We start from the raw sequence: 27,795 nt of genomic DNA, 5'->3' as shown, positions 1-27,795 counted from the left end.
ACACCCGGACAATGAAAAAAGAAAGGAATACATCAAACAACTTATTTGTCAGAAATATTGGAAATAGAACGACCAGTATGACTTAAAAGCCAAAGATCATCTTCTAAGATAACATAGAATATCATTGATTTATTGATATTTTAAAAACTCAATAACTGATAGAAAAACAGCATATACATGTACATGTGAGTTTATGTTGTCATTACTTATCGTATCGACTAAGGCATGCATCAGACGACATTCGCATCGTTTTTAGGATATTCACATTTAACAGTAACAAAATTTATTAACGCCATAACGTACGTATTTGGTTGCTTACGTTTTTATAAAAAAAAAAAAAACCAACGTGGTTTTACAGATATGTAGGGGGTGTTCTACATTAATCGTTTAATCGCTGTTGATTTAATATTTAAATTTATAGAGTTATTGATTTACAAGAGGTTTTGGTGAATTGCAGAAATCAGCATAAAGTATTTTCAGAAATACATGTATAATTAAATCTTTAGGTTATATATTTATTATATTGTTTCAGTGCTAATATAAATGATAAAAATGAAATAAAAAATCTGCTTTGACAAAGTACAAGTATATCCCAAAGTCAAAGGTAGATTTAATCAATTCTTTACAACGGGGATATATCACAATGATATGAATGTGTGAAGTTTAAATTCAACACCAAAATTCTTAATTTATGTACAAGTATATTACTGTAATCGAATTTTATATGATATGTTATTAGCAATATTGGTTTTTGTACATATAACAAAAACAAGTAAAGCCCAAGCACAAACCCTTGGGGCGCCCCAGAAAGTATAATTTTATAAGCAGATGAAAGACCTTAGAAACTCATTCTTTGACACCTATTCTGTCAGCAAGATAAGCATAAATACAACACAAGATAAAAATACGATTCTAAGTTCTCCACACTCTTTCAGGTCCAGCTTTTTATTAGTTCATTATCCAGTGATATTACAATAATTTCTTCATCTTATTTTTCCGTATGAATTGACAATCTTATTCTTAACATAGAAGTAAAACATATTCTCCCTAAGGATTAATATTTATTCATTAACAGATATATAAATAAAGAGTCAGACTCTCACGTTTTTAATTGAATATCACCATAATCATCAGTACCATTTAATGTACTATTAGTAATCATTGTCTTTGGATCGGTTAAAAATGTTATTCCCAATGTCATTAAAAATTGCAACTGGTAAAAATCTTGAATTTGAATGTAGTATATATATAGTTAAAAATCCAGAAAAATCCTTATCTCAAGGGGCATTGTTACAGTAGTTACTTTATACCAGGGCACGATACAAGATATCAGAGCTTAAGAGAGGGATTCAAAATCACTGTGTATTGCAACTTTAATTAGGACATGGCTTTGCATTTTTGGGGAATTTAGTTACTTTAAGTGCCATTCATCGTCGGTGACCCACGTGTGATTCACATCGTTTGAGGAAACTTGTGGACTCAAAACCGTGGTTTGCGACGATGAGTGCCATTATTACGTCAAAAATCTCAGAGGGGCGGATCTAGGATTTGAGGATAGTGGGATGCCAATTGCGTATGGCACGCCAAATTCACAAAAATGAGCTAAACATAGTTTCACAGTCGATAAACTAGGCATGCCAAGAAATTCTGCTCCAAAATTCCGCTTTCACAACACCGTTATAAATTAGTGACCACATCCCAGGCGGTCAGCGTTACCACGGCGATGAACCGATTAAGTGAAATCGAGCTCCCGGTGTGCTTTCTTCAACTGCATTCTTATCTAAGAAATGGCACAGAGAAAGAGAAGAGCCCCTGTAAGATTCGGAGATTGGGAGGAAAATTTAAATTTTAGAAGTTTAAAGGAGAACAAGTCGAAAGAGGTACGGTAAATATTATTATACAAATATCGCATATACTTTCTAAGAATAGTTGTAATAATCATAGTACAAGTCCCTGATGTTTATAATATGTATAGACATATCTATGTATATATTATGGTTTGCGATCGTTAAATATCGTTAGGGTTCTCTTTTGATCTACCTTTATGTGTATTTTAGAACTATATTCTATTATTTATATTTATTTGAAGCAGGTATACAAATCTCAGTCAAAGTGTGTAGGCGGATCTAGCGCCACTCTTAGATCACGAATATCCTACATCGGGAAAAATTATGAATTATCCAAACTAATTTAAAAAAACAATAATAGAATAATCATTCATGTTTTAAACTATTCTCAACAATTTATCTCAGAAACTATGGGAGATTGAAGACATTTTAGAGAGGAGGGAGCAAGAAGTGCTAGTAAAATGGAAGGACTGGGAGGGACCATCAACCTGGGTCAGTTTAGATGGAAACCAGGAATTGCAGCAATTCATTGAAAGAAATAAAGGAAACCCCCTCTCTTGTCATCTTCACCGCAGGAATTTAGATTCCAACAAAATAGACCGCAGGAACAACCCTGATGACATTATGGCACTGCGACAGGCCATCTTTGACAGTTTAGGCGATGCACGTCGTACGCCTGATGGTGCATTAGGTATCCAGTCGAGGACAACAGTGAAAGTGCCTTTTTCTTGTGCAAGTTTTAATAAATACTTCAGGTCTTTGAAGGATACTCTGCCAACAGACAATGGAAATGTGGATTTCTACCTCACAGGTAATGAACTATCTGAAGCAATATTATGATAATTGTTTTCTTGAGCATATGACAAGTCTATTTAAAGTTTTGGTCCCATGCAAGTGGAGACAGGAGGTATCTTGAAAGACATACTTGGAATGCAAGTGTTCGGTTACTAAATATAATTGTTTAGTAATTTATGTTTATTTTTACAGGTGAAGAAATGACTTCTGCCATTGGAGAGAACTGGTCAAATAGATGTTACAAAACATCAACAGAAACATTTGTCTCCTTCAAAGAATTTATTCATGTCTGGTGGGGATATAAGGAGAGAAAGCAATACCAACACAATAATTGTAAAAGGTAAGATTATATAAATTTAATCCAATGTGAATGTTTATTTACTTAATTAAAAACAATAATAATAACAAATGTGTGATACAATATTATTGTAATAAGGAACATCAATTTTATACATTATTTACTTAATTGTAATAGTAAAAACAATAACAATAATATCAAAATTGTGATACAATATTATTCTAATATAACAGAACAACATTTCTATACATAGAAATACAATATTTGTTCATCTTTGTGGGCTTCTTAATAAATATTGCTTGATAATAATAAAGATCTGCTTCATTTTAAAAATCTTTGTTTAGATGCACCTGGAAAGATGCCGAGGAGAACCGACCACAGCTATGTGACCCTCTAATACTGTATGTTTGTGGTCCATCATGGATTCACGTAACTTTTACGAGGTCTCGTAGAAACATGGTTACTGGGACTGTAGCTAAACGACGGTATTTAAGACTTTACATATTTTCTTTTTTCACGTACAGTTCCATGTAGACTGGACCAAAGCATTCTATTTTCCCTCTCAAGAATCTGTAATTAAAGATCACAAGTATGACAAGGACTGAAATGCATATTTATCTTCGATTAATTATTCATTGCAGAAGGCAGAAAAATTTGTGAAACAAATCAAGCAGATCGACTATCTGAATAATGGTATGTACCTGCTTTGAGACATGTTTTTTCCATTTGGACCCATTTCTGTTGGTGCTTCCAAAGTACGCTTGACGATGGTCAAAATTTTTACGCTCAACTTGGGCAACCCCGATATCATGTATGTAGTGGTATGTCTGCAGAAACTGTGGTACATGATAAACCATAGCTGAAAATGTAATTTAAACAAAATGAATTTTATACCCTGAAAGAAGTAGGAATAGGCTGTATGATTCCTCTATAGAATCTTTAACATTTTTACACACCATGAATGTATGGGATAACATCTTCATCGAAGGTTTGCTTTCGAAATTCAGTGGCCCATTCTTTTGCTTCTTTTGCAAAAGTTTCCATATCTTTGTAATTATCTGTTCCAGGTAATGCCCGGAGACTTTCCATGAGCGTATGGAAACCTGACCACAGATCTTGCAGGGCTGCGACGTCCAGGTCCTGTTCTTCATCTTCTGAAAAGTCGTACGATACCTGAAGACGAGAGCCTACATTCCTCCTCATCTAAAACAACATGAATGAAAAGTTTTATATTACTATGTAAACATTCAGGAAATATAAATGTTATTCAGTAAATTTGAGTTTCTGTAAATATACCTTAGTGTTATTTCCTACAGCATCTTTTAATCGGGCTACAAGTTCGGGTTTTTTTCCTTTTTTGGAAAGCTGTCTGTTAGTTAATTCGTCCCTCAACTGCTGTACTGAAAGGCTTTCTATGGATACGTAGTGCCTGTCCTTTTTATTGTCCAGAATATGATGGATTTGAACGTCTCTTATAATTTTACGTAAATCATCACCTACAAATGAAATGGCAAATATTTTTCAGAAGATTTGCTACATGAACTGCAAACACTTATAGTATTTTTTTTAAAGAAAGGCATATATATACCTGTTGGTTGAGACCATTTCCTCACTTTGGTGTTCAATTTGTCATCCCCCCTTTCCTCCCACATTCTGAAACTGACACCTACGCGTTTCAGTTCTCTTTTCAAATTGTCTTCAGATTTCTGGTCTATTGCCCAGGTCACAAGCTGAATTTAAAATTGTCAAAATTAAGCAAGGAGATCTTGTGTATGCAGATAGTTAGCAGAGTCGTTAAAAGTATACATTCGTGTATATTAATAAGAGACAATGTACCTGATTGAAGAGCTTTAGAGAAATCCTTATGCGCATGTGAAGATCATCAATGGGCATGTCATGGTATGAAATGAAAGGGCAGAGATCTGTATCTTTGTACCCGAACGTTTTCTTTTCAGAATTTAGAACAGTTTGTTGTTCTTCTTTAGATCTCTGTATCAACCAAGATGGGACTACAAAATACGTTATAAAATCACATTAGTTGTCCAGCAATTGCTATTGTTTTTATTACAATGTTTGTATCATTTTATCAATTTACAACAGTTACTTACTACTGAAATCACATATCTGCTTTTTGGAGCAGTGGCACCACATGCAGAAAAATTCGCATTGAGCACCATTAATTCCCTTCAGTAAGGCAAGTGCCTTCCAATCACAAGTCATTATCCTACAAAATATATAATTATACCAGTTTAGAATTTGAAATGATATTACAATACCAAATGGGGTAAAGAATAAAAAAAACAACGATAACCGTAGATGATGAGATAACTTTACCACTTTACAGAGATTTTTCTTCCATTGAGGACAATTCCATTCAATTGAACATTTTCCATGTCTCTTAATGTCCCAGAGGCAAATTCCTCTAAACTGCATCGATTTTCATCTCCTTAATTGAAATAAACATGTGATAATCGAAATAAAAATTCCAAAATACATGACAGGAAATTTCAATAAATACAAAGTTTCTCACCAATGTAAAAGAAAAGTGTAAACTCATCTTCCGGACACATGCTCAAATCTTCAAGCTTATCTGGCAATGACTGTCTTGGTGCCAAAATCTTGAACACCCCTCTTACTGAGGAGATATTTTTGGCAATTTTGGCACCATCACAGGAAAAACGCAGGGTAACAGTGTCATTCTCAATATACTTCTGGTATTTTTGGTGTTGAAGTACAAAGTCTAGAATGTGCTCTAGCTTTCTAGTACTGCAGTCTGCCTTTGTTAAAAAAATAAATAAAAGTAAATTGGCTTGTGCTATGATCGATCGGTTTCTAAAAATTGATATTCAAATGATAAGATAATAAAAAAGTTGTCAACACATAAAAATGCACGGTAAATGTACTTACTGTTGGATGGCTCATTATTTCAAGAGTTGTGTTGAGACGGTATTTTTCTGTATTGATGGCTGACTTGCTTGGTATTATTGAACCAATCATATGAAGTTCATGTAAAGCTTCGTCAGAAATTCTGAACTTGTCCTTAACTGCAATAACCTGTTGAATTACAGCAAGGTCTTGAGATTTCTTAACACCTTCATCTTCCAAACTAGCATTTTCATCAGGGGACACTTTGCGGGGAAAAAAGGATAAAACATGTCCATTATTAAAATTGAACTGGACTTTGATGGAGGAAATATCACTGTGAACACAGCTTGAAGCTTCTTGAAAAGCGCTTTGGTATTTTCTTTTCCTTTCTCCTCTTTGAGAATGTTTCAGCTCAAAAAATCCTTTTACTTTGCGTGGAGTTTTCTTATTTTCCATATCACCGTGGTCCTATTGCAATAAAATATGCATGTGAAATAAAAATTAAAAAAAAATATAAAGCTTCAATAACTGACATGACATACAATATCAACATAAATTTGTCAAATACACGTACATTTACTTTTATATAAATTCTGCATATTCACTATTTAAGTATTTCGGCTTAATTTTTTGCTAAAATATAGCCTATAGTTATCATCATTCTACTGAGTGGGTAACTTTAATGTATTGATCACCTACACTATGAATCATCCATAACTGAACAAGTAGTTACGTACCTGCATGTTGTTATTCAACGGCAACATTACACGTCTATGCACAGGTACAGCCGGCCGTGCCTCCACCCATGGTCGAAAAAAATTCGACATTTTTACAACTTTTATTTTAGTTTTTACCGGTTTACCAGAATTTTTGCATTTCGGATTTCCCACCAATACAGATAATTGATCGGTGCAGTGTCTGTTTAACGAAATATATTCAAAACTAACAATAAAAAAGTGTTAGATACATTCTACAGCGTACCTTAAAAATTAACGCTATAAACTTTGATGTAACATTTATTATATGAAATATCGCATAATAACAAACCCTGCGGTGGTCATACATTTACATCCGATTGAATATTTCATTTTTATTCAGTTCCTTTAATACGAGGTTAGTTAGCCATACCTTAATTAAAACTCTCCTAACAAAAAAGATACCTGTGTATTTAACACTTTACATGACGTACATCAATATTACATGTACGTATATCGGCTTAACTTAAAAAAAAAATGCTAGGTTTATGAAAAAAACCACCAAACAAAACATAATATTCTGTATTTCAGTGAGAAATAATTCTTAGAGATTGTGTTTCTAAGTGTAAACAATATGGAGACGATGAATAAGTAAAAGAGGAAAATCACATATTTTTTTTTTTAATTACGAAGTGTCTGTCTTCCAAATCTTAGCTTGTGTCCTTTTTTTTTTATCCCAACACGTATCTCTAAGCTATAAACATTGGCACTCTAAAGACTGTCGTAAACTATGGGGCGCCGTTTTAATATTTTTTAGGTATTTTCTGATATCAGAAAATGATTTTTTGATATCAAGAATTCGAATTTCTGATATCAGGAAATGATTTTTTGATATCAGAAATTCGAATTCTTGATATCAGAAAATACGATCCATTTTCTGATATCAAAAAATCGATTTTCTGATATCAAAATATCATTTTCTGATATCAGAAATTCGATTTTTTGATATCAGAAAATGATTTTTTGATATCAGAAATTGAAACTGATTTTTTGATATCAAGAATTATATTTTCTGATATCAGAAATTCAATGAAAATGGCGAATAAATTCCACCTATTTAATGAATACTCCCTTGACCCAAAATTAAATTGCCGAACTACAGAGCCAGATTTGCATTTAAATATTTGTTGTCTTTTATTTATTTTAATGTAAAATTTGATAAGTGTTCTTGATAATTCTGGTCTTATGTATTGAAAGCGCTAACTGTACGCCTGTATAACTCTTTATATTATGCGAGGCCATCATTTTTCAATATTCACAGCAAATCGCAAAGAAAGCAGTGTTGATCAGTGTATATGTGGCAAAACTTGCCAGAATGAAACCAGGTTTAAAATAAGGCATTCATCATTATTCTTAAGAGACATATACAGGCTTGAAACACATTTTCTTACAAATTACAGGGAGCATTCATTAAGTTGATAGTAATTTTATGTAAGTCTTATTTTCTGATATCAAAAAATAGATTTTCTGATATCAGAAAATGTAAATGATTTTTTGATATCAAAAAATGATTTTGTGATATCAAGAATTCGATTTTTTGATATCAAAAAATGATTTTGTGATATCAAGAATTTAATTTTTTGATATCAAAAAATCAACTTTAATTCTTGATATCAAAAAATCTATTTTGTGATATCAGAAAATCATTTTTTGATATCAAGAATTCGAATTTGTGATATCAAAAAATGATTTTCTGATATCACAAAATAGATTTTTTGATATCAAGAATTAATTTTTGATATCAAGAATTAATTTTTGATATCAAAAATTCGAATTATTGATATCAAATATTTATTTTTTGATATCAGAAAATACCTAAAAAATATTAAAACGGCACCTCATAGTAAACAGCCGCTGACCCAAATCTCTGAAACTTTAGTTCGGCTCCCTATTGCGGGTTTTCAAGCAAATGCGGCTGACCTTAATTAAGTGTATAATTGAAGACCGTTACCTAGGCTTATTCTAAACCGGACGGCATTTCTTGGCATGTTTATCAGCTGTTAACCATAGATTATCGCGTTAACTATAGTTTACAGGTGTGAAATATAGATTAACGTCGGTAACTATAGTTTATGATCCGTAAACTATAGTTAACAGTCGATAAACCTTGTTTATCGACTGTGAAACTATGTTTAGCTAATTTTTGTGAATTTGGCGTGCCATAATTGTGGGCAGTGGTCTGGGGCTCTGTCTTGCCTTCAGACTCCCAGCAATAACAATTTACAATGTGCCAAGGGCCATGCTGAAAACTTCCATTGTTTTACATGTTACATTAATCCGAATTTTTGAAATGGATCATTATTTGTATGGATTTGACCACATTTACCCGTAAAAAAAGGAGGTGCTGTGAAAGCATCTCTCCAGTAGTCAACTGGAAGCAGTCTTTTTCCTCCTCTTTTTGTACAGTAAGATCATATCAAGATGCTTGCGCGCTTTTACAAAAGTATAAATGATTCAGGGGGTTCAAATAAACATATTTCATTTTCAGGGTTTCTCGTAATAAATATCTATTATTTATTATATACATTATATTTTATTTAATGAGTAATTTTTTGGGAATGTTCTATAATGAAAGTCGTTTGAATTATGTTTCAATAAATTAGTAGTCATCTGGAAGCATCTAGAAGACTTTTACCTCCTCTTTTTTTGTACTGGGAAACATTCTATTCCCCGAGTAGTGGAGGAGATAATTCTGGTGTCTGGTCAAGGTCGAATAACGAAGGTCCCGAGGATCAAATACTTTGAAATATCATATAGGCCTATGGAGAAACCATATTATACTACATCTAATATACATTGTAGATAAATCACATGAGTTTCCACAAAGTTGATAATTAAAACTCACAAGATGTATATTGTCTTTGCCAGAGTAAGATTTTACTTTATTTCAACAATTTTATACAGCATGGACAACAAGAGCGATAACTCCTGTTGATATTCTCTTCACTCTATCATGTCACAATTTCAATCAACTACCTCTATTTATCAATCTACCACCTCTATACAAGTAGGTTGCTCGAGTTGTCACTTGAATACTGAACGAATTTCATAATACAAAACGATCAGAAGCAAGTTCACAACTTCTAATTTCTTACGTTTTCTTCTACTTGAGTCGTCTATATGTATTTTAAACTGCTGATCTTTCACAGCTTGCTTCAATTGTTTTTGGCAGTAGTACTTAGATTGACTAATTATTAAAACATTTATGTAGGGAAAAATTCTTATCATTATATTACCTTTAGAGAACTGAGTTACATTCTGTTCTCTGCTAGTAGAAAAAATAATAAGGTAGTTGGTTATAAAATCATTTAATGACAACCTCAAGGTCATCTCGCATGCAAATGATGACAACAACAAAGTTTACAAAACATGTGTTACTTGTTATTTAACAAGTAATCAATAAAGAAATAAAATGTAACATTTACTTCAATATGCTTAAAATACAAATAATGTAAAATGATGACTTTAAAAATGCTGATCGAAAGACTTTGGTAGAGTAATTCCTTCCCTCCGTACATTTTACTTTTGTATATTCAAACTATTTAGTTGACGGTCTCCCCAGTAAGACTCCAAGTCAAAAGGTTTAAAATCTGAAACAACAAATAGAAATGATAATAGTCATGTCAGATACAGGTGCATGATTTCAACTATAAACTGTTCATGAAAGTACTTTTTTCCCATCTTCATAATGTCAAGACTTATAATGTTGTTTACGTCTCCTCTGTATTCATGACATGGTTTAGTATCAACAGCTAATGAAACATGCAGAGCTGTCATTTTTCATTGCTTATTGATTCTATTCTCAATATTTTAAAACATTTACATTACCTATAATTGTGCATCAGTTGATATTAACCAAATAATACAAACCACACAGAAAATAATAAAAAATAATGAGACACTGATTTCATTTTCGATTTTTAATCTCAACTTATTGTGTGATACATGTACTTGGATTAGCCTATCTTTATGATGTACTCTGAAATCATTTTCATTTGTGGGGTCAATGTTCGTGGGTTGCCAATATTTTCCTACTTCGTGGGGATGTTGTTTCGTTGGTAATGTAATTGGAATCATTTTAATAAATATTAAACAATTAATGTGTATAGGTTCATGGGGATGTAAATTCGTAGACAAGGGTTACCCACAAAGCCATGACCATTGGTCCCCCACGAACAATGTTGATTCCATGGTAAACTTTTGTCAAGGCTACGTTTGAGGGACCCAACAATAATAACAACAATAGGTCTTGACATTGTGAAGATGCTTCTTTCCCAGTTCTAGTTTTGACATAGATGAAATTGAATTATTTTTAAAGAGATTAAGTTTAATATTTTAATACTGATAATCATTCAATTTGATGAATTTGTTACACCAGTTGAAACACAAGAATTAACAACAAGTTAAAAAGGGAGATTACACTTTGATATTGATTGTTAAAGACGTGACACTACTTACTGGCTAGCGTTGGGTTGTTTGGATTCTTGTCTTTATAAACTATAGGTCCTCCTGAGTAATAGAACAGAAACATTTTAAGAGGGGTACACAAATCTAAGTAAGTGACAGTTCTAAACAAAAAATGAAATTTTTTTTTATACCTTCTCTCTGACTACGAGCACACGAATCCATTTCATTGTTTACTTTTGTCCATGCTGAAAAAAAAGACATGAAAACTGAGTCTGGACACATGTATCTTATTACAGCTTGATGCAAGTCATTAAAATAAGTTAAGGCCCAATTGGTGGAAGTGCATTACGGTAAATCTTTTGTTACCTTTAATTACCCAGGTATCACAGAAATTATATCTTAATTGGAGGACATTATCCATGAAAAAGAATCCGCTTCATATTTATTTATGGAATAAAGAATAATTTTTTTACTTTTATGCAGAGATAAATTATGATAGTGATCATTTACTGTACATGATCAAATCTATCATTAACCCTTGGATTTGATCCTGCCCCTGGTGTAACTGATCTCCTTATAAAAGTCAAAGAATGATTCCTTATTAATTACATTGTATATTTACATTATTTTTCAATCAGTGAAATTCAGTGTACATACAATTAAAATTTTCATTTTCACATTATTTACATCATGAAAACTCTGCCTGTGCCCGAACATCATTTAACACTTCTCAATATTTTCAAGCAATGCAGACTGATACCACTCAGCACAAAGCATTTCCACATGATTCTGTTCAACATGTCCATTTCAGGCTATATGCCAAGTATGAAATTATCCAAACATATAAATGAAATTTGATTTGCAGTTCTATCACAGACAGAGACACTGGGAAATTTACATATTTCAAAATTTATGTATATAATTTGTGATTCATGTCCATTTGCCAAAAATTGACACGAGATATTGATTGCCAAAAATTGATACGAATCCTGGTCATTTAAAAAGTTGATTCTTTGTAAACTCACCTTCATACAGAAATCTAACAATCTCTTCGTGTTGAGGGGTAAATGCCTCAGCAGAGCCACTGCTGTTAGATCTGGGATATCCACGCTTTCCATTTACATGGTGCTGGTTGTAGTTAAAAGTAGGCTTTGGAGAGCTGTAATGCAAAAGATTAAGAAAAGATAATGTAATTGTTTTATTACAGGTATAATTAGAAAAAAAATCACACATTAAGTTTTGTTAATTGGGGAATTATGAATTTATATGCATCATGTGACTCTGTTTTATTATAGTATACATATCTAAATATTTTAAAAGAATATTACTAAAGAGTTGTTTCTGTTTGTTTCACTTAAAATTCACCCCCCCCCCCCCCCACCCAAAAAAAATATCCCAATACACATTCATAACACATTTTAAAATTTTAAAAGTTTTACAACATGCTCAATAATGAGTCATTATTGGTGAAAGATATTATGTTTATTTCAAGCGTAGAAAAAAAAGAATTCTTTATCCAAATCATGAAAATATACTATAAATAAGTATCACTATCAGTATATTTACCCCCCCCCCCCAACTCTCGTTCAGACTTGTTTACATCATACTGTAAATACACGTGGTGGTTTGTTTACCAGGTATAATTTACGCAAGATGTCATTGAAATCTAAACTTTGATTTCGAGACATATGTCGGTAGAGATGTAAAATAATACGAAAATAAGAAAATACACACCTCATTGTATTTTCCTCACTAGAATCTTTCTCGTGGTCCTTCTTTTCAAGGTTATTGAGAGATTTCGTTGGCCCTATGAATAAAACAAAGCATGTAAAAACGGTCTTCAAAAATTCCCCTTCAAAATGACACATCTGGCGGGTGCGTACATTCTTATAATGATGAGAAATAGCAAAAAGAAAGTTACCTCTGCGGGTGCTTGCGACGAGTTTGCTTGGTCCTCTCTGTAATGCATACATCCCTCATACACATTGCTCTATTCTGCGCAAAGCATTGCGCACAAGGTCAAATCGAGCCGTAGGAGGACGAAAGCTATCCATTCTCATTATTGGCTTCCTAGACGAGCAAGTGACAAGAAATCAGATGCATGACCATTTTATGCGTATGGTAATGTAACATTATGTCTTTTAACTCTTAAAGATGTGAATTAAGGATAATGTCAATAATTCTATTTACAAATCTTATCCAATTGAAATTGCGGTTGTGTAAGGCGCCGCTGGTGTAGTGGTATCATGCAAGATTCCCATTCTTGCGACCCGGGTTCGATTCCCGGGCGGCGCAGACTTTTTCTGGATTTTAGTTTAAGTTTTCTTTGATTTTAACTATTTTGATCTTCTCAAAATTATATTACAGTACTTTTGTTGATAAAGTGACAGAAAAGTATTTAAAATGTGCAAGGAGTTCTGCATTATTGAAGGAGAAGCAATGAAAAATTATTTCCTGGTATATTAATCTTATATATAAAATGCAGATACATGTATGTTACATCTTAAACAACCTATCACTGTTTTGTTTTTACAGCATATGAATGCATATTGCATTGTTTAACAAGACTGTCCATCATCTTACAGTCCTTTTAAAGGTACTGACTCAGAGTAATTTTTTTTGCGTAGTTTGAATAATTCTTGGGATATACAGTGTTTAGATTCATTTTTTCTTATACAAAAGTGCATTGCAATGCCACAATAGAATTTAAGTTACAAAGATATTAGAAAGTTTTTGTTTATATACCTTTAAGTTGGCTGTAGGTTATACAAGCAGTGGGCAGAAATTTACACTGGAGGGGTAATTTAACAAATTGCTTTCACCCTTTCTATATCATCAGCAAAAAAATACAATCTGCATCCACTTGGACAACATGCTGAAATTCCCAGCAGCTGAGAGAAACAAGGAGGTCGTGCTGAATGTTCTGAAGGACCATCTACCAACAGATAAGGCAGGACTGGCACTAGAGGTCGCCTCAGGCAGCGGAACTCATGTCGCCTTGTTTGCGCAACATTTCCCAAAGATCATATGGCAGCCATCCGAGATTGATCAGCAATGTTTGCAAAGGTTTCCAATCATATTTATACTTATAAACAGAAACCCAAATATCACCTTGACCTAAAGTTAAAATGACATCTCTCTGTATAGATGTGTTACAAGCTAAGATATATTTCTTTAATAAATTTGAAAGACATCTTTTTAAGAAAAAAGATTTATTGTCAGATTGAATGATAACTGTGTATGACAGCTAGATATATAATATTATTTATCATAATTCATCATTTTTATAAAATGATTTCAAGACCAAACTTCAACATTAAATCAAACTTTTAGTATATCAGCTTACAAAGAACACTATGGGCTACAGAATGTAGAAGAACCTTTTACATTAGATGTCACAACTCCTGTTGAGTCATGGAAGGATGGAAACCTTCAGTCAGCTTCTTTGGATGCTGTAGTGAATATGAACATGATTCACATATCCCCCTGGGATACTGCAGTGGTAAGGTTCTTAAGATTAACACAGATGTATTGTACCAGTTGGGAAGGGGGGAGGGGTAGGGTATATAATTATAAACCAGTAAACCATTGTTTAAACCAGTCCAGCTACTGTAAAATCATCATTTTTTTTAAACACCAATGCATGTATATGTGGATTTTATTTTCGAGTCAATCTTTTGAAACTGGCTGGGAGAATTATGACGTACAAAACAGGGATTCGAACTGGGACCCCCTGAATCTTTGGTCAGGTGCTCTAACAACAGAGCCATCTGGCGCCAGTATTCAAACCAGTTGCATGGACCATCAGATTCCTCATCTTAAATTAACTTTGCCCTGGAAGATATACTTAGGCTCTTTCCCCTGGCATAGCTATTTTAAAACCTGTCAGTTTCAGGCGTTGGCATGGCACCCATTGTAAAGGGAGAAATAATGGACAAGACAAGGATTTGAATCCGGGTCCATTGAATCACTAGCCAAATTCTACCAATTGAGTTATCTGGTGCAAGTATTCAAACTAGTCTGACCGTAACATTCCTCCCCCTTTTTTGCCTTCTAAGATCACCTCAGGCTATTCCACTGGCAGGAGTCAACCTGTCAGTTTCAGGGGTTACCACTACACCAAATGTAACGGGATGGGAGAAATAATGACAGACCTGACAGAGATTTGAACCCAGGCCCCTGAATCTCTAGTCAGGTGCCCTGCCAACTGAGCTATCTGGTGCCGGTATTCAAGCTGGTCTCACTGTCACACTTAAAAAATAATGAAATAACAAAGTTTTCATTCACAGGGGTTGTTTCGTGGCTGTGGTACTCTACTCAAGAGTGGTGGATTGCTATTTTTGTATGGGGTATGTTATTCATATTGATGCCTCTAATTTCGAAATAAAAATAAAAATAGCGAATGATTATACATTCCAATATTGTTTTTTTTTCCCTCAGCCATTTGCTGTTCATGGCACACTAACTCCAGAGAGCAATGTTTCATTTGATGCGTCCTTGAGGCAAAGGTTTGTTATGATCATCTTAAGTGTAAAACAATCATTTGCTGCTTTTTTAAGATCTATCTCACCTGTAAGAAATCTGAGCAAGAATTCTGCTTTTTCTTGCATGATTTGATAAAATAATAAACTATCATCTTCACTATAGTCTGTCCCAAGTTATTGCTTCCATCGCTTTTTGATGATTTTTAATAAAAATACACATACCTGTGAAAGAAATACACTTGAAATCGTTAAAAGGGAATATATCCAAGATATCTTCATTAATCAATTATCCCTTTCCACTCATAAAAATTCACAGGAACAAAAACAGATTCCTTACGGAGATTTATAATGGGGAATGTTTACATCTTTTCTCCATTCGGAATACACTCGGAATACATCGCGCAATTTTTTAACGTTATCATCCGGGCTTATTAATGGCTATTGCAATGCAAAAATCTCCGTAGACTTTCAATTTCGGGATGTGTATTGAAACCTGAAGCGGTAGAGGGGGCGTTTCAAAACAGATAATCTGGACATTTTTTTATATTAGTGGATGAACGTAGTTTGAGCACAAAGGTATTTACTGTTATTGAAATATCAAGCAAAAAGTGGTGGAAGCAAAAACTCGGGACAGAGTATAGCCAGAGTTGATCATCTCTGCATTCTTTTATGTAAAATTATGTAAGATCGTCAACTTGTGAAAAGGGAAGCAGAAAGGGGTTGATCATCACCCTTTGCTAATGATGATTACTTTAGTATATAACTAGATGAAAAATATATACTTTTTGTCAATAAACATCTCAATGACAGCATGTAAGATTATGTACATGAAAATACATGTATATTCTTATTCAAGAGAGCAAGAGAGGAAATGTGCAAAGGAGACCATATTGAAATCAGTGATAAACAACAAAAACAATCATAACTTGTACAATTTATTTTTAGTATAATTAATAGACAGCATGATATTGTACGTGTCATAATCAGCTCTTACTTTTATGAAGGAAATTGTGCATAACTTTGCAAAATACCAAAGAGGTATAGCGCCTTTTCCCATTATTTCGCCTACACCTGTTTTTGGATGGAAAGTACCTGTTACTAAAAATAGCTTCAGGTACCTAGCTGTCAAAATATGATTCGAAACCTGGACTGAAACTGATTCAAGTGTACTGATTTTATAATGGTGTCTATAACAACTGATTTGTCATAAATTCGGGATATCTGAGTATAACAGTAGTTGATATTCTGAACCGTGATAAGTTCAAGCAAAATGCAAAGGATCCAAGCGTAAATAGAGTACATGTATAGTGTTAATGAAGAGATCTGTTTATATTGGGTGTGCTCATACTCAGACTGAATTAAACAAGATAATTAAAAAAAAACCCAGATGATTAGATGCATGAAACTTAACCTCTCTATTCTGTTCATGTTTCAATTTAAGTGAAAAAAAAAAAACTATTTAGTGGATTCGATCCAGCGACCACAAAATCAAAAAGACCTCCGCGTTACCACTAGGCCACGCATCTAACATTTTCAGCAGATGCATTTTCAATATATATGGCTATATACAAGATTGTACGTATTAGAAAAGACACTAAATGAAATATTTGTCTATACGAATACCACATTAAACCAAAACTAATTCAATGTAAACGACTAAACGTGTATTACAATACCTGTAGAACATAAATTTGATCCGATGTCCTTGGTTTAGAGTGATTAAAATAGTCAAATATCCATTTTTTTTTCGTATACTAACTACTTTCCTATATATCCCTAACAAAACCTGAATATTTTAATGATGTCGTATAAGATAATCAAGACTCTTTGAGCATGGTGATTGTGTTATTTGCGTTTTTTTGAATATATTTCAATAAATATTGTATAATATTTAAAATGTCTGATGTTTGCAAAAGGCTACATTTGAGGCCAAAACGTATATTAAGTGCGCTATACCTCTTTCACTTTCTATTTTTTTTTCTGCCATTATAGCACAAAACATTTATAAGGCAAAGCATGTATGTACATATACATGTCATTTACAAAAGTGATGACTCTGGCACAAGGTGCTGGTATATTATGAAAATGCTTAATATGTTGTAAGCAAGTATATTATGAAACAGCTTGGTCTGTGTTTCCATTATAGAGACAGTAGATGGGGAGTAAGGGATGTTGACGATGTAGAACATCTTGCAGAACAAAATAAAATGTCCCTAATTAAAACAGTAAGTGCTTATTAAATATCTTTTTCCTTCTTGTACAATACACATTTTCTCTTGTATAATTCAATAATTATAAACATTGTGTTGTCTTTACGTGTATTATAAATATGAATTGTTTGTTGTAGGTTGATATGCCAGCAAATAACAAAACCTTGATTTTTAAGAAATCATGAGGAAGATGAAATCCATTTTTGTAAACCAAATAATTCATCTACATGTATAGAAATGATTTATATTACACACTACTGCAAAAAATAATATTACTCTCATAATTTTTCATATCTAATAATCAAAATAATTTAGAAAAGCTTTATTTTTGCATGTTACAGAAATAAAATTACCAAGTACTACCTGTACATTAAACAAGAATTCCAGTTTCATATAGTTGATTTTCCTTCACAACAATTAACTTACAAAGCATACATGTATTTGAATTGCTACAACACAATAAATGAACCCAATAAATGCCTACAGGACAATCTGAATATTGTTTGTACGTATACAATTTTGAATGCATCAATGCTTTGTTGTTTGTCAGTCAAATGAAATCAATTCCCCCTCCAGCTGGGCAGGAGGGGGTGGTTGGTGGGTTTGTTGAGGAGGGGCAGGGGGTCCTCCCTGATGATATTGCTGGCCCTGGGGAGGGGGTGCTCCCATGTACTGCTGTTGTGGGGGTGGAGGCGGTGGTTGCTGACCTGAAGAGGTTGAATACACACCTTGCGGATTCGGCGGGGGCAAAGAATTGGCCATACCTGTAAAGTTATGAGTTACATGTACAATGTGTGTATTATTTTGCTAAACCATTAGAAATCTATTTTTCATAAATTGAAATAGAAATCTGAAATGCAGATGAAATGTTTTTAATTGATTTTCATATCAAAGGAGATCTGATGACATTCATAAATGCACTTACTTTGCATGTTAAATGCCTTGTAATCCATATTAGGGGGAGGCATGTATCCCTGATTCATAGGAGGGGACATGCTGTATTGCATCTGTGGTTGGTAGTTGTTTGGTCCAGCTTCTGAGTGGTAAGTTCCCGGTAAGCTAACCGGCTGAGTGGATCCTGGTGGGTACTGTCCTCCAGCTTGTGAACCTGGGGGGTTGTACACATGTTGTGGTGTCTGCTGCATCTGGGGCAGTCCTGACCCCATGGACCCTTGATTCATCATGCTCTGTTGATCAATACCTCCCCCTGGGGGCCCCATCCCCATATTCATTCCTCCCTGCATCTGGGGCATTCCTTGTCCTGGTCCCATAGGCATGTTACCTGGACCTACTCCCATTGAAGGTTGGTATGCATTCAGATGCATTTGGTGAACTGGTGAGCCATCCACAGAATTAATTGGACTGAAGGTTTGTCCTGGCATTCCCTGCATGGGAGGCACTTGCCCATAAGCCTATCGTTAGAAATTTGATAATAAAAATTGATGTTGGCAACCAAGAAGTAGCCGTCTAGAATGTATCACATCAGTAAACATAAGACTCTAAAGAACAATTTTTCTGTGAGGAGATGAGATTCATAATTTTCACATGCATGAAAGATGAGATGCATTAATCTTACGTTTGAAGGATATCCATATGCCTGCATCTGCCTTATTTGTGTCAGATGTTTCTGTTGTTCAAACCTCATTTGCATTTCTCTTTCCTGCTCCTGTAACCGTTGTAGAGCCAACTGTCTCTGCATTTCTAAGTATTCCTAATTAAAGTCCATTAAATAATTGAATAAACATTTAAGCAGAAGTTCATGTACATGAAATTTTTAAGTGGATTTTTTAAAGGGAATTTTACAACAATAAATATTTGTTAAATTGTAATTGTAGAAGCAACCATTGAAATATATTCACATTCATTATATTGCCCCAATTTCCCCCCAAAACTCTTGGGGATAAATTGCAATTTTTTTTTTAGGAACTTGTGATTACAATAAAGCAAATACAAACATTTACCAAGAAAGATTCAATTAAAATCAAAATGGCATATCAATAATCAACAAGTATTTTTTTTAGAGTACTGCATAAATAATACATGTTCTCTACCAGTTCCCCATATTTATTTGAGGACTATTGTTTTGTATTCCAAGTACCGGTACTAGGTAGGAATTTTGGTAAAGATATCAATTTGTCTTCAAAATAAAAAAAATAAAGAGATCATAAGTTTTCTTTCATCTGGTAGAGAAGAAAATCTTTGCCTCTGGGGAATGAAACTAAATGCAGTTAATCTGCAACAAACTTACATGTTTCTTTTGCCTCATGATTTCCAGTTTGTGGGCCATCTGGATCTGTCTCTGTCTCTCTAGCTCCTCTTGTTCCCGGCGTTTTTTCTCTCGATAATCTTCTCTCAGGGCATCTAATGCTTCTCTAGCATCACGAAGTTGTGCAAGTTTGTCCTGAAGGGACTCGTAGTGTCCTAAAACAGAAAAAGGTCAATGAGTTATTAAGTTCTCTACTCAATAAATACATGCAAAGACAAAATCATAAACAATTAACAATGTACATGTACATGCAATTTAACAAAGAACATCTGGTCCCAAGAACCATAAAACTTAAACAAGCTCAATTTTGATTTCAGTCTCACTTTTATAAAAGGAAGATATACATGAAGTAGATAGTTAGACTGAGATCAAAAGTGACCTGGAAGAAGGCTTCCCCTGGGCTGTCTGTAGTGACCCTACCTCTCATATCCTCCTGCTCCTGAGTGTACTTCATCAGCTGGGGGTGCATGTTAGTTATCACATTGAACAGAGACTGCACAGACGAGTCATTGGCAATGCTACGGCCTCTCTGGGAGTTGCTCTTCATTCTGTTCACAAATATCTCCAAGCTGCTATGTAAAGCTCGCAAAAACTGCTCTTGGTCACCCTCATCAGCTCCATTTTGATAGGCCTATTATCAAAATATAAGTTATGAAAATCTGACTCACTAGTCAAGCATTTGGGTTTAAAATTAACTGATGTAATTCTATAGATGCCAAATACTGGCACTGGTACAATGTACAAGGGTTGAAATTACATGAATTACAGGATTGCTAATATAAGTTTCATTTACTGACATAACGAATAATGTCATTAAAGATACAACTTATGACAATGTACCTCAATGATGACCCCTCCCCCAGCTTGTTTGGGCTCCGTGTTGGCAACAGGAGCCGACGGGGTGGTGGTCACCACTGGCTGTTTGGTGTCCTCTGACTTCCTCTGCCAGTAGTTCCTGTCTAGATACCGGGCTAGTTCTGGGTCCATGTCTGTGGTGTCAATCACAGGAGCTGACACCTACAGTGTAAAATTTGGAGGTCTTACAGTTACATACACATATATGTAAATTCCAACAACAAGATTACATTACAATGGAACATATATAATGGAACACATTTATTGGTAGTTGAATAGTTAATTGAGTTAATCTGTAGACGGGAACTGAGGCAATAATCTAAAACGCACCACTGGCTGAGTGGCAGGAGCGGTGGCTGTTGTGTTGCTACCACCTCCATACATCCCATAGTTCTTCCTCATCCTTTCTCTCTGAAAATTGAGTCGCAAAATGTGTTTAATGTTCAATTAAATAATACTGACGCAGTTCATAAATCAACTAAGAAGCGGTACTGCTGAAACAAAGTGATAGATTGACTAAGTAAGACGGTATGCACCTCTTTCTCCTTGGCCTCGTTCTCACTCTGGGACAGAGCCAGGGCCAGCTGTAACTCCTCCTCCTCTTGGATTTCCTGCTCTGACTTCTGGGGCGGGCTCTACATGATCAACAGACAAAAGAATTACAGTCTACGTTCATCAACAAATCAGAGAATGACAGGCTAGCCTGGGGCAGGCTATCATACATGGGTATCGACAAACTACAGAATTATTGTACATGTTACACTTCCCCTGGTTGAAAATATTGTCAAAGAAACAAAGAATAACAATAGACAAGTTATAAATTTCTGATACTGAGTTCATAAGTTCACTGGACCTAACAAGATCTATATATTCTTGAGTGTTGTTCACTGAATTATCTCATGGAAATATATTGTACACAAAGGACTGTTGGGATAATGTTTCCTTAAGGTACCTCACTACACCTTGAAATAGTTTCTAAAATCAGCAGAAAAATACTCCATTATGATAGATAGCATAATGGATAAGAAATTTACAAGTCAAATAGGTGCAAAAAATGTATAAGTTTGGTTAAAAAATAATATTTTCAAAAAATTAATTCTGTAAATATGAACAAAAGCTCCAGGCGGATTCAAACTCAAGATCTGTGGTTCACAGCCTTATACTTTCACCACTAAACTATGACGATATACATGTACAAGCAAATCGGTTGATACAAACAATTTATCAAAACATTAAAAATGCCATCTTGTGATGTACACTGTAGTGTCTTAAAAAGTATAAGTCTAGTGAGGTACCTTAAGAACCAACAGTAAATGAAGATAACGCTAGCGCTACAATGGATATATTTCACAGTACATTATTTGCAAGCAATAAATTTTCTATAAAATTTGCCAATCATAAAATTATTTCCAAATCATATATCTTTAAATATAATAATAAGATATAAAATCATACTGAATGACATGAGATTGAAATGTACTAACACAAGAAATCAGAAAGTTTCAAACATATGTAAGGCCACACCAATATAATTTCTTGTTGTTCGGACATCCAATGAAAAAAAGTATGAGAAGGCGAGCGATTAAATAATAACATTATTTATTATTGTAGTCAAAATTTTTAGGCAGTACATAAATAAATTTGCGTGGACAGTTGTATTTTTTTCTACTTGTTTCTGATTTATAAATAAAAACTATCAAAAATATGAAAAATAGAGCGGAAATAGAACAGAACACAATGCAGAATTTACCAGGTGCGAGAAATTAATAATATTATTTGTACTGTTTTATTTTAATACGAGCGGTGGGGTCCGACAAACAAGAAAGTATATTGGTATGGTCTAATTAAAGATATTTTCTGTGTCAAATTTAAGAAATGTTTTGACTCCAATCAACTTATTACACAGAAAAAATAGCAACTTATTTATACATGTACATGTATAACACTGAAAACACTGTTAATCATGAAAACTTTCTAAATGTCCAGTGTAACTGAACAAGTACCTGTTGTTGTTTAGAGAGTGGACTCGCTAAATACTCAGCAGGTAGGTCATCAGAATCCTTCTTCTTGGCTGGTCTGCAAGAATCAGAGGTTGAAGTTGAACTGAAGTGAAGTTTTATACATGTACTACATTTCCCACAGCTTATATGATAAGAGGCTGCTTTAAAATTGAGTTAAACCCAGCTTGCTCTCTGTTGACTTACTGTTGGATTTTGTCATAGCAGGAATCACACACCCTCACTTCTCTTTCAATTCCAAATTTGGGAATGATGGATGATTTAGCTGAGCACTTGCCACAGAAGACATCTCCACAGCTACGGCAATGGTGCTATGTAAATAGCAATGAAAATCTTTAAAAATCTTACACATCTACATGTAATTATATGTACCATCTAGTCTTTTACTTTCTATAAAGGAAAAGTTCAGTTTGTTTATGATATACCTCATACCTGTCTGTTAAATGTTCCAAATCTAGTGCGACAGCGGGCACACAAATCTCCCTCCTTCCATTCAGGAGCTTTCTCTGCCATAAACATGGCATCTGCTTCTTTTAAAGTTGGAAAGGTGTAGCCTGTCACAAAAAGTATGGTCAAAATATTAAACATTTAACTCTCTATTATTTCAATATTAAATATTCAAAAAAAAAAATATTTCAGTATCAAATTGCACATTGTGTCTGTTATTAAAAGGGCGTATCTGAAAATTTGTATCATTTTTATGGCTACAAATCTCCAAACAACTTTACCTTCCATTTTCATCAAATTAAAAGTGTCTTGCACAACTTTATAATTTGGTTCATTCCGGAATGCATGGGACCAACACTGAATCAGTTCACAAATTTTGCCTTTCATGGGATCAGGCTTGCTCTGAGGGAAAAATGAAACAAAAAATATTAAACAAAGATAACATTTCATTGAACATTATGATTTCTAATGCATGTACCAACTGATAATACCTTTGCAATGTCTTTCAAAAACTCCATGAATTCTTTTGTAGCAATTTCTTCATGAATGATGGAACCGCAATTCTTTACGCAGGACTCTAAAGTCTGTAATATCATGCATCCTTATATTAGTTTCCATCATTTTACAGAGTATCAGTCGCTGCGATTGATATGATAACACACTTAGCATAATTGATCATTTTACAGAACAGTTCCGATTGATATGATAATACACATAGCATTATTGATACTGTGGAATTATTAGCAATGGAGTTTCAGAATGTAAGAAAATTGAATCGTATTTACCTGCAAAGCAAACATAGCAACATGGGGGTTTTCTGCCGAGAGCTTTTTCTTCATAGATGTAACTGCATATTTCCCTCTGTAAAAATTACAGAATACACTTGAAAGTTAGATCACAATATCTCATTCTAGTGCAGTAAGCAAACACATTTGCTTTGCAATCTCTTATATGTTGTATTCAACAGAATACGGAAGTTGGATATTTACTAAACTTATGGTATATTCTTTATAACCATTAAGGACTCATTTACTAAATACACATGCTGTGAAAAAGCACTATGTACATGTTAAAACAACTGAAACAGAATGTGACACAGTTGTTGAGAAAAGAAACTACTTGGAAAAAGTTCACAATGAATTAAAGATGTTAATTTTCAAAATACTTCTAATACCGAGTGCAGCGATAGGTGGGTGAAGACCGCCTCATGAAGCGAAGCTTAGTGGTAACACACATATATATATATATACACGTCCCTTTAATGGGCATTTTGTTAGACAAAGTTAACTCAATCATTAAATGAGAGATGCTTTTCTATGTTTATTGTCCATTAAAGGGACTTAAACATGATTTGAGCTTAAATTTTTTAAATTTTTTTTTAGTTTAGAATGGAAAATATGCTTTGTCAAAATTTTAAAGTCAAATATTGAATTATAAGCAAGACACACAGTTTGAAATTCTTTGTTTTGTATACAAAGCTTGAATCCTGTTATTATTTACATATGTGTTGTACTGGTATAAGTTATTAGTTTCTATCAAATGTTGCTTTTTTCTGTTCAAAATATTATTTATGGACACATTGAATCAGTTTATCTTGTTTGCTATGAGTCATTTTGTCAAAGAAATGGCAATTCCTTGCTTGTCATTATTTGCAGACAAATATAAGACACAAGCTTTGTTTACATAACAATGAATTCTTACCTCTGTATCTCTATTATGACTTCATAAACAATAAAAAATAAAGTTTGATCTCATATTGTGTCCCAAGTCCCTTTATTGCAAATCAAACAGTGGTGTACACGCTGCGACCGATAAACTGATGCGTTTAGTGATGACACTATTGGGATCGCAAGTAGCAGTTTTATAAACTAGTATTTTCATTACATTGGCTGTTTAGTACCCACCCACTTTTACCTTTACTGTGGTATTGATAATTTATGATTCAACTGCCAACTGTGTTGTTTACTGTGTATCAGGACTGCACAAACTAAATCACTGCAATAATTGACTAAATGTTCCCACAATAATAGCTTTTTGTTTTTTATGGTGTAAACAATTGCCAAACAGTTTCTGACAAATTTCTTCACAATAAGCTGAATAACGTATGTTATTCAATGAGAGAAGCCCAATCTGTGACTTTAATCTATACATGTGCTCATCCCTGCTTTTAGAGAACTTTTTATTTGATTTTTTTCACTAACATTATTTATGTACGTAAAAATTGCCCCGTTTGTTCTCAAATAACTCGATCTGTATGTAATTTTTAACTTGCAATTACAAATTTTCTTTCTTCGACATTTGTTTCTATGTGTTAGCATCATGTTCACTACATGCATTTTGGGCTGGTCTATATAAATGCGTCAGTCAGAATCTTTGTTCTGAATCACAAAGTGTCATCACTCAATGTAATGCAACATTGACCGTAGCGTGTACATCCAAGTTGGATTTGCAATAACTCTATCAAAAACTTTCCAGGTTTTCAATGGAAAGTAATTTAACTGAAAATAATTGACTATGCAAACCAGATAAGTTTCAACAATGCTTTAATCAGGATATAAGACTAGTTTCACATATGTCTTATCAAATTATTAGATGGAAAATGAAAACATTAGCATCAAGGACCTGATCATTTAGATAATGAATAAGGTATAAATAGAAAATTTATCAACTTATGAATTGATTAGCATTGAATAAGAAATAAAAATTAACTGAATCGGAATTTTTTTTTTGGCTATTTCTGAAGACACAACTTATGAAACATTAGTTATAATGTAGACTAAGCACAAGGCATTTAGTTTAACTCAGGCAGCTTATGATTTAGGTCTGTACGTGTTTCAAATAATAAAAATCTGCGCTTTGCTCAACCGTCACACCGTTTACAAGGTTGGGCACACTTACCGTATTGAGGAATGATTACGCTAAATGGGAACTATTCCCCATTTCAGTAATAAAAACATTCCCTCATATGCGGAATTTTGACATGTTTTCCCATTCATGTCTTGTTTTCTTTAAACTGAACAATAAGTGCAAGAATATTTTTACGTTTTATTATCTACAAGGACCCACTTACTATGCGTATGCTTCAAATTTTAACATTCACAGCTGCGTTTCAGTGAAATCCAGTAACAAACAAAATCTATTCAGCAAATTTCTTACGGTAGCCTCTATGGATAAATAATGTGGTTATTCTGTACACATGTTAAGTCGTACATAGAATTTTTCATTCAATATTTTTCTCATTTTTACTAAAATATGGAACAACAATTTCTTTTAATCATTGTTTGGTTCGGGATTCAAGTTTCTTCTAAATAAACATAGTTTTATGATATCATTTTCTTTTAAATTGTAGTTTACGATTTGTGTTAAAAGCATTGCTGGTACAAGCTTCCGTAGTTTTCATGGTCTTCCCGAGATCAAAATATTTACCGGTAATAAAAAATAAACAACAATATCTGCATTCATTTTTAATTTTTTCTTGCATGGTCAAGTTGTGTCAACTCATTGAACACAAAACTCTGAAATTTTGGGGATTTTAGGCAGTAAAAGCAAACTATCAACGGAAAATGTACGACCAATGCTAGAATACTCGCGATTCATGAGTTCAAAATTGTCTTATATTCGTTTGCAGCTGTGGAGGACTAAAGTATTAGGCCATGAAGGTCAGTTGTAAAAAGTACTTTTGCCCCACATTGCATTTCTCATGCGCTTATTTTTAATTAAGTGGGATTTTTCATTTATTTGGCATACATCGAGAAAATCCCGCATTTGTGGAAGTTTTTTTACTACTGAAACAGGGAATAGTTCCCGTTTAACGTAATCATTCCTCAATACGTTAAGTGTGCCAAACCTGTTTACATATTAATACTTGTATTTATTGTTTAAGTATTTGAAATTGATTCAGTTAATTAACAATGTCTCAAAATAAACATACTGTACATCTCCCTGTCTGATACAATCACATATCTGAAGAATAGAATCCCAGTCTGGTTCCAGGAGGAGTTGACTTGTTGCCTTCTCTATTGAACAGAAAGGAAACATTTGAGAAAAACGTCGAATATTAATAATTAAACTTGAATGGTTGAAAGAAAATATATGACAACTTTTTCGTTGTAGAATGACCTCTACCGAAATTTTTACAAGTGGCTACATTCAAAACTCAGAAATCTCTAAATCTTATCCAGGTGTATACTTCATTCTCACAAAGTAATTCATTGTTTTTCTTGCCACATCAGCTGACTCTTCCTGTTTAAATTCTTTAAATCTTAAGTTTCTTCATATTCAAAACATCGTTTACTTACCCAAAGCTCTATCAAAAGTCGATGATTTACTCGAAAACATCTTCAATGTTCGTTTTCGCTCGTCTTTTTAGTTTTTGTCTTCCTAGATTAGTACAAATGACTCAATGACATAACCCAACTGATAAATATTACAAGGTCGCTTACATCAAATATACCGAAATAACATTAACATGAGATTACGAAAGACAAAAAAATAACCGAATTAAAATTTGAAAATAACTCATAGAAGGATTAAATCTAGGTAAAAATT

The 27,795-nt window shown here is 33.6% G+C and overlaps 5 protein-coding genes, 1 long non-coding RNA gene and 1 other non-coding gene across 9 annotated transcripts; 3 read left to right on the top strand and 4 right to left on the bottom strand.

The window, feature by feature from the left end:
* The first annotated feature begins 1,625 nt into the window (after nucleotides 1-1,625).
* Nucleotides 1,626-4,141, top strand: LOC136270157 (uncharacterized). Its single transcript, XM_066066829.1, has 6 exons — nucleotides 1,626-1,880; nucleotides 2,253-2,658; nucleotides 2,835-2,982; nucleotides 3,285-3,425; nucleotides 3,582-3,633; nucleotides 4,008-4,141. Exons 1-5 carry the CDS (start codon nucleotides 1,788-1,790, stop codon nucleotides 3,598-3,600), a joined length of 807 nt encoding a protein of 268 aa, XP_065922901.1. The 5' UTR covers nucleotides 1,626-1,787; the 3' UTR covers nucleotides 3,601-3,633; nucleotides 4,008-4,141.
* Nucleotides 3,381-5,157, bottom strand: LOC136270155 (uncharacterized). The gene is made up of 7 exons (XM_066066828.1): nucleotides 5,049-5,157; nucleotides 4,777-4,949; nucleotides 4,529-4,670; nucleotides 4,237-4,436; nucleotides 3,897-4,143; nucleotides 3,642-3,799; nucleotides 3,381-3,510 (listed from the first exon to the last, which is right to left on the bottom strand). The coding sequence occupies exons 1-7, from the start codon at nucleotides 5,089-5,091 to the stop codon at nucleotides 3,430-3,432; spliced, it is 1,044 nt and encodes a 347-aa protein (XP_065922900.1). The 5' UTR covers nucleotides 5,092-5,157; the 3' UTR covers nucleotides 3,381-3,429.
* Nucleotides 5,158-5,373: 216 nt separating this feature from the next.
* On the bottom strand, nucleotides 5,374-6,935 carry LOC136270351 (uncharacterized). The gene is made up of 3 exons (XR_010708102.1): nucleotides 6,543-6,935; nucleotides 5,848-6,273; nucleotides 5,374-5,717 (listed from the first exon to the last, which is right to left on the bottom strand). It is a non-coding gene; the product is annotated as an uncharacterized lncRNA (long non-coding RNA).
* A 2,917-nt stretch (nucleotides 6,936-9,852) lies between these two features.
* Nucleotides 9,853-13,026, bottom strand: LOC105333929 (mapk-regulated corepressor-interacting protein 1). Its single transcript, XM_011437170.4, has 6 exons — nucleotides 12,889-13,026; nucleotides 12,702-12,774; nucleotides 11,993-12,126; nucleotides 11,159-11,212; nucleotides 11,019-11,069; nucleotides 9,853-10,150 (listed from the first exon to the last, which is right to left on the bottom strand). The coding sequence occupies exons 1-6, from the start codon at nucleotides 12,938-12,940 to the stop codon at nucleotides 10,080-10,082; spliced, it is 435 nt and encodes a 144-aa protein (XP_011435472.1). The 5' UTR covers nucleotides 12,941-13,026; the 3' UTR covers nucleotides 9,853-10,079.
* On the top strand, nucleotides 12,959-18,185 carry LOC105333919 (methyltransferase-like 26). 2 transcript variants are annotated; one of them, XM_011437148.4, is made up of 8 exons: nucleotides 12,959-13,088; nucleotides 13,503-13,563; nucleotides 13,807-14,033; nucleotides 14,301-14,469; nucleotides 15,257-15,316; nucleotides 15,408-15,475; nucleotides 17,598-17,676; nucleotides 17,799-18,185. In XM_011437148.4, exons 2-8 carry the CDS (start codon nucleotides 13,510-13,512, stop codon nucleotides 17,844-17,846), a joined length of 705 nt encoding a protein of 234 aa, XP_011435450.2. In that variant the 5' UTR covers nucleotides 12,959-13,088; nucleotides 13,503-13,509; the 3' UTR covers nucleotides 17,847-18,185. The 2 variants fall into 2 exon arrangements, with proteins under 2 accessions (XP_011435450.2, XP_011435460.2); XM_011437158.4 differs by lacking the exon at nucleotides 13,503-13,563.
* On the top strand, nucleotides 13,192-13,262 carry Trnag-ccc (transfer RNA glycine (anticodon CCC)). Its single transcript has one exon. It is a non-coding gene; the product is annotated as a tRNA-Gly (tRNA).
* Nucleotides 16,374-27,706, bottom strand: LOC105333900 (hepatocyte growth factor-regulated tyrosine kinase substrate). 2 transcript variants are annotated; one of them, XM_011437120.4, is made up of 16 exons: nucleotides 27,546-27,706; nucleotides 27,179-27,263; nucleotides 24,033-24,108; nucleotides 23,739-23,831; nucleotides 23,529-23,649; nucleotides 23,233-23,354; nucleotides 22,987-23,111; nucleotides 22,786-22,885; nucleotides 21,319-21,417; nucleotides 21,113-21,193; nucleotides 20,768-20,944; nucleotides 20,348-20,558; nucleotides 19,910-20,082; nucleotides 19,238-19,372; nucleotides 18,587-19,073; nucleotides 16,374-18,425 (listed from the first exon to the last, which is right to left on the bottom strand). In XM_011437120.4, the coding sequence occupies exons 1-16, from the start codon at nucleotides 27,583-27,585 to the stop codon at nucleotides 18,208-18,210; spliced, it is 2,343 nt and encodes a 780-aa protein (XP_011435422.2). In that variant the 5' UTR covers nucleotides 27,586-27,706; the 3' UTR covers nucleotides 16,374-18,207. The 2 variants fall into 2 exon arrangements, with proteins under 2 accessions (XP_011435422.2, XP_011435429.2); XM_011437127.4 differs by having other exon boundaries at nucleotides 22,786-22,858.
* Between the last annotated feature and the right edge of the window lie 89 nt (nucleotides 27,707-27,795).

The sequence above is a fragment of the Magallana gigas genome, chromosome 7, assembly GCF_963853765.1.
Source record: "Magallana gigas chromosome 7, xbMagGiga1.1, whole genome shotgun sequence".
Classification (NCBI taxonomy): Eukaryota; Metazoa; Mollusca; class Bivalvia; order Ostreida; family Ostreidae; genus Magallana; species Magallana gigas.
This window is presented reverse-complemented; position numbering and strand designations above follow the sequence as displayed.

What these genes read in the sequence shown, in the direction of transcription:
- LOC136270157 (XM_066066829.1), top strand. Translation starts at nt 1,788, where the DNA reads ATGGCACAGAGAAAGAGAAGAGCCCCTGTAAGATTCGGAGATTGGGAG. An exon ending in TGTGGATTTCTACCTCACAG is followed by an intron (nt 2,659 to 2,834) that starts GTAATGAACTAT and finishes TTATTTTTACAG; the next exon opens with GTGAAGAAATGACTTCTGCC. An exon ending in CAACACAATAATTGTAAAAG is followed by an intron (nt 2,983 to 3,284) that starts GTAAGATTATAT and finishes ATCTTTGTTTAG; the next exon opens with ATGCACCTGGAAAGATGCCG.
- LOC136270155 (XM_066066828.1), bottom strand. Translation starts at nt 5,091, where the DNA reads ATGTGGTGCCACTGCTCCAAAAAGCAGATATGTGATTTCAGTA. An exon ending in CTGTAGGAAATAACACTAAG is followed by an intron (nt 4,144 to 4,236) that starts GTATATTTACAG and finishes ATGTTGTTTTAG; the next exon opens with ATGAGGAGGAATGTAGGCTC. An exon ending in AAAAACATGTCTCAAAGCAG is followed by an intron (nt 3,511 to 3,641) that starts GTACATACCATT and finishes CTTTAATTACAG; the next exon opens with ATTCTTGAGAGGGAAAATAG.
- LOC105333929 (XM_011437170.4), bottom strand. Translation starts at nt 12,940, where the DNA reads ATGTATGCATTACAGAGAGGACCAAGCAAACTCGTCGCAAGCACCCGC. An exon ending in TGTTAGATTTCTGTATGAAG is followed by an intron (nt 11,213 to 11,992) that starts GTGAGTTTACAA and finishes CTTTTTTTTCAG; the next exon opens with CATGGACAAAAGTAAACAAT. An exon ending in AAACAACCCAACGCTAGCCA is followed by an intron (nt 10,151 to 11,018) that starts GTAAGTAGTGTC and finishes TTGTTGTTTCAG; the next exon opens with ATTTTAAACCTTTTGACTTG.
- LOC105333919 (XM_011437148.4), top strand. Translation starts at nt 13,510, where the DNA reads ATGCATATTGCATTGTTTAACAAGACTGTCCATCATCTTACAGTCCTT. An exon ending in ATCTTACAGTCCTTTTAAAG is followed by an intron (nt 13,564 to 13,806) that starts GTACTGACTCAG and finishes CTATATCATCAG; the next exon opens with CAAAAAAATACAATCTGCAT. An exon ending in AAATGTCCCTAATTAAAACA is followed by an intron (nt 17,677 to 17,798) that starts GTAAGTGCTTAT and finishes TGTTTGTTGTAG; the next exon opens with GTTGATATGCCAGCAAATAA.
- LOC105333900 (XM_011437120.4), bottom strand. Translation starts at nt 27,585, where the DNA reads ATGTTTTCGAGTAAATCATCGACTTTTGATAGAGCTTTGG. An exon ending in TTGGAACATTTAACAGACAG is followed by an intron (nt 23,112 to 23,232) that starts GTATGAGGTATA and finishes CTATTTACATAG; the next exon opens with CACCATTGCCGTAGCTGTGG. An exon ending in ACGAGGCCAAGGAGAAAGAG is followed by an intron (nt 21,194 to 21,318) that starts GTGCATACCGTC and finishes CTCAATTTTCAG; the next exon opens with AGAGAAAGGATGAGGAAGAA.